This window comes from Urocampus carinirostris, chromosome 5 (assembly GCF_059441175.1).
Source record: "Urocampus carinirostris isolate Australia breed hairy pipefish chromosome 5, RoL_Ucar_1.0, whole genome shotgun sequence".
In the NCBI taxonomy this organism is placed as follows: Eukaryota; Metazoa; Chordata; class Actinopteri; order Syngnathiformes; family Syngnathidae; genus Urocampus; species Urocampus carinirostris.
The window spans coordinates 31,202,098-31,207,290 of NC_142353.1; the positions used below are offsets into that span (position 1 = coordinate 31,202,098).

The window sequence follows — 5,193 nt, forward strand, 5'->3', positions numbered from 1 at the left end:
TTCTCTCTTTCACTCTCTCTCTCTTTCTCTCACTCTCTTTATCCCACTCTCTCTCTCTCTCTCTTTTTCTCTCTCTGTTTCTCTCTCTCTCTCTCTCGCTCTCTCGCTTATCCACGTGACTTGCAGTATGGTACTGTTATATGGGCTCAGAAGCCCACATGAAAACTTCAAAATATTTACAGAATAAAAAACTGTACCCAAAATATGTATCAAATGTCTACATAAACAACTTTAATTATTATGTAGATAACAAACAATAATACACTGGTAAAAAATGAAAAAAATATAACACTTTTAAAGCAATGACTGTACCTTCCAGCTGTGCTTCAAAGGTAGACACTCGTACACCATTATCGTATTTTGCAATCATTTAAATCATTTTATTTTACACTTTTCCTTCCCCTTATCACAAACTTTTTTTGGGACCCATTATTATGGACAGAAAAAGGAAATAAAACCAACAGAATCGCAATAAAATGAGACAATGTCCCTCTCAAACACAATTGGGAAAGGGATGATTGATTGAACTGGAAGAAGAGATCGGGCAGGGCATTATTGTCATCTTCTGTTAAGGAGTGTAATTAAGCGTCCGTTTTTCTTCTTCTCGTGATTATTTTGCCACGGGAAAGGCCCGTGTTGAGGAACACTGCTCTAACGGTCCCTGCTTGCCATAACCAGGGTTGGGTAGGGTTACTTTAACTTGATTACTTTCAATTACTTTTGGATTACTTCAATACCAAATATGCTAATAAAAGACAAAAGAAACTAAATATGAATAAAATAATGACTCACAACACGTGGTAAGCTTTCTCTCCTGGCTTTGATCTCTTTGATCTCTGGCAAAACTAACATAATATGCGACAGAAACAAAATGAAAATAAATCCAAACAGCTTGCCAACATCATTTTTGCCGTTCCATGTATTCCGTTACTCCCCAAGCCTGCACAAAATTAAGTCATTTTATTCATATTTAGTTTCTTTTGTCTTTTACTAGCAAATTTGGTATTGGAGTAATCCAAAAGTAATTGAAAGTAATCCAGTTAAAGTAACCCAACCCTGGCCATAACACGCAATCAGGGATAACGGATCTCAGTCGCATGAGCTCAGTTTTGGTGGACAAAACTGCAAGGGTCACAGCGCATGTGTCACCTTCGAAACGTTCAGCATGTAAAAGTTTGAAAAGTGAGGTCTTACCCCGGCTCAGGTGGTGTACTTCACGGAAATGTACAAAGTCTTCAGCGATCTGACGGATCAGATGGAGCAGGCCGGCCTGACGGACGAGCAGCGGCAGAGGGAGAACGACGCCAAGCTCAACCAACTTCGCTCTCTCTCCATCGTGGCCGACGACTGAAGCCCACCTCCGCCGCCCGTTCGAGTCACCCGGTCGGTCGGTCCCTCCCGTTTACTCGTTTTATCCGACGCGACGTTCACAAAGCCATTTGCCGAGTCCAGAAAACTCAACTCTTGATTCTATTGTTAAGTCACCGCGTAAAGATGAGGGCTACGGAGCTCATTTAAGATGTCTGTTGCTAACCAAACCAGCAGCAACTATGTATATCGGATTTAAGCAGGGATAGTTTCATGTTTTATCACATATTTGTTAACAAAACCACATGTTGAGTTTCAAAAATTATCCAGTCATAATCTGTTTTTTTTTAATTCATTAGAAGTAAAAAAATGAGTCATCAAAGTTAAAGCTTTAACTCTAGGGGTACAGATGTGACTAATGTTATATATTTTAGATGAATGTTTTATCACATGTACTAACTCAAACGTATGTTAAAGTGCTGATGTTAATATGTGGATTTATTACAAAACAACATGAGTGAGGTCAAAGTTAAAGCTTTAACTCAGGATAAGGATTCGACCTGAGTTAAAGATTTAAGATTCATATTTTTCATACTTTCAATTACAAAAACACATGATAAAAGACAGATTTTTTCCAAGATCAATGTAATGATCTGAATCTGGATTGAAAAAACAAGAACATGAGTAAAGTTAGAGCTTTAGCTCCAAGTGAGGATTTGACTTTGGTTAAAGATTCAAGTTTTTATTTCCTTTTTTTTTCCCCTGGCACGATCTAGTTGTTTTAGTCAAAAAAAAAGGGGAAAAAAAAGAAAGAAAATGATGTCAACTCCGTACGCAGTTAAAGCTTTAACTAAAGTTAACTTTAGCTTTAACGTTAGCTTTAAGTTTTAGATCAAGATTTAATGTTTGTCGCATCTATTAACAAAAACACTTGTTAAATTGCTGATTATTTCCAGGCACGATTCGGTTGGATTAATTTGGATTAAAAAAAAAAAGAAAATGAGTGATGTCACAGTTAAAGCTTTAACTCTGGTTAGGAATTCAAATAGAGTTAAAGATATATTTTTTAGATTAAGTTGTAATATTTTAAAACATTTTAACAGAAACACATGTTGAATTTTAATTTCATTTCAGGCTTGATCTGGTTGAGTCTGGATTAGATATAAAACTAATATAAGTATTAAAGTTAATGCTTTAACTCAAGCTAAAGATTTAAAATTTACATCGAGGTGTAATCACAACTTAGATCTTATAATTTATAAACGTGTTGAGCTCAAAATAATTTCCAGGCACAATCTAGTTGGTTTTAATCTTGATTTTTAAAAGAAAAAGGAATTTCAGAGTTAAAGCTTTAACTCAGTAAGGATTTACCTCAAGTTAAAGTTGTTTGTTTGATATTAAGGTTGATTGTTCCATCACAACTGCTTGATAACAAAAACACATGCCCAGTTAAAAACAAATTCTCTGCTTAATCGGGTTGTTTTAGTTTGAGTTTAATGAGTGATGTCAAAGTTAAAGCTTTAACTCAGGATAAGGATTTAACATTGGTTAAAGACTCTGGTTTTAGATTCAAGTTTAATGTTTTCTCATATTTATGTACAAACAAAAACACAAGTTGAGTTTAAATTTTTTCCCCAGGCATGTTCCCGGTGGTTAACTTGAGATCAAACATATTTATATATGTCAAAGTTAAAGCTTTAACTGAGGGTAAGGATTAAACTCGAGTCAAGGATGTTAATTTTAGATTACTGTCACATTTATTTATAAAAAAATATCACCTATTGAGTTTGAAATTTATATTTTTTACTCTACATTAAAAATGAAATGATCTATATCAAAGTTAAAGCTTAATCAAACTCGGGGTAAGGATTTACTGTCCTGGAGTTCATTTAGACATTTCCGATAATTCTGTTTAGAAAAAAAACTATTTTCATGAATTCCCACGCAGATCTCACAATGATCAAATGATGGGATGCTTTTGTTCTCACGCAGAGGAGTTGTGTGGCCATTCCAGCTCAATTGCTACCCAAAGCAGCAGAAGCTTGGTTCATCTCTTGTGTTTATGTGATCATCTTGTTTTATTATTCCAGATTACGTGACAATGATTGTAGCACATCGTAATTTCAGCAATAATCTCAAAATATTTTCTTACTAAATGATTCTTTTCCGTGTTGGTGCTTCATGAAGTAGAAATCTGCAATAAATCTCACGGGGACGGGGCCACGCTGTCACAACGCGGACAAGGGCGCCCTCTAGTGTCGTTGCAATCTAATGGTATCGCTCCTCTAAAAAAGGGGTAGATGCACACTTGGTGCTCTTACTTTGTTAACTTATTGTGTCCTTCGGTTGCCTCGTCTTTTGTTTTTTAACTTAAACCGGTGTCTTTGGAGCTAAATGAAGGGTTTGTTTATTAGTTATTAGGGCAACGAGGAAAACAACAAAATTCTCATGTACAGTAGCAAGATTCTTTTTGTTTTTAATCGTGGCTTTTTTCCATTACTCTAGTGAGGTAATACTCGTTTGTTCAGCAATAGAACTGTTTTTGTGCGTACAATCAGAAAATAAATGATTCACAAAAGCCGAATTTGCTCTCTTGGGGGATGGTTTTCAGTTATTTTCTTCTTCCTGCTTTTGTTACACAAAGTAAAAAACATAGGGAGAAATGTCTTACTTGTGTTTATCGAACGAAAGGATTTGGTAGTGTTTGCACTAGAAGTAAAATTATTTACAAAGCTTGATTTGAGTTCTGGGAAATTCACAAAAAATGGGAGAGGAGGAAATTGCAAGTGAGACCTGGAAAGGGGCGGGACAAGTATAAGATCCCACTTTTGGTCCTGTTAGATAAGAGACGAAGCAATGAACAGTAGACCTTCCCTCCAGGTTACAGTGTTCTTTCAGGTTACAAATCTGAGTAAGATGTGTTTTAGGCTCCTACATACGAAATTTCCCCCACTGTACAATATGAACCGCTAATTTACCGTATTTTACAGACTAAAGGGTACCTAAAAACTCCAAATTGGTCACCTTACATGCCTAAAAACATAGATCAAATTGTAAATGCGTAGATACAATTAAATTATACTGCATACTGTAACTGTTCCGCCTTTGAGAAACATAGTTGTCTATGAGTGCCCCTGTGTGGTTAAAATGTTAATTGTTGCTCAAAGCAATTTTAGTGGTAATATCAGATCTCATCAAGTCAATTTATGTTCTATGAAATCAATTTTAATGTAAATGTATTTATCTTTTTGTGGAGTCTTTATTCCATGTGCCCTATAGTCTAGTGCGCCTTGTATGTGAAAACATGGTGATGAAAATACAGTATTTTACCAAAAAGCTCAATTTTTGGGGGGGTGTTTGTGCATATGACTGCTAGTTACGTCTAAGATGCCTCTGTTATCGGCTGACAATATCCTGGACTGCTATTGGTTATCATATGCTATTATTGGATGAACTCCTTCCCACAATGCCCTTCTGTCTTTTTATTTAGTTCATAATCTCGTGTGTTTTAAAAAGACTTAGCAATACTTTACCATTTATTTGCACTGTTTTTATCAACTATGGTCTAAAGGAAGAAGCACAAACATGATAACCATGGAAAAAGCTTTCAATTATCAAGAAATACAAAGAAGGCCCACGCATTGTTACCTTTGCTCAAGAATATGTCCGTTACCAATCAACGATCAGGTCAATTCTTAAGAAAGATTAAAAGAAGATTAAAAAAGTCTTCTAAGGGCCTCCCCCTACTACATCCACCTGATACCCCACTTAACCAGCTCAAGTCACACCAAGGGTAAATAAAATACAATTTTTTCTTCAAATGTTTATTTATAATGTTATTAAATCATTCTCACATATCACAAGTAAGTAGCACTTTATATTATT

The 5,193-nt window shown here is 35.4% G+C and overlaps 1 protein-coding gene across 1 annotated transcript in view; it reads left to right on the forward strand.

Moving 5' to 3' along the window:
• The window catches only part of bin3 (bridging integrator 3), a 61,597-nt gene extending 57,705 nt beyond the window's left edge, over nt 1-3,892 (forward strand). The window contains exon 9 of the mRNA XM_088336445.1: nt 1,205-3,892. Coding sequence (XP_088192571.1) covers nt 1,205-1,351 — 147 coding nt within the window. The 3' untranslated portion in view covers nt 1,352-3,892. The remainder of the gene's footprint in view (nt 1-1,204) is intronic.
• The last annotated feature ends 1,301 nt before the right edge of the window (nt 3,893-5,193 follow it).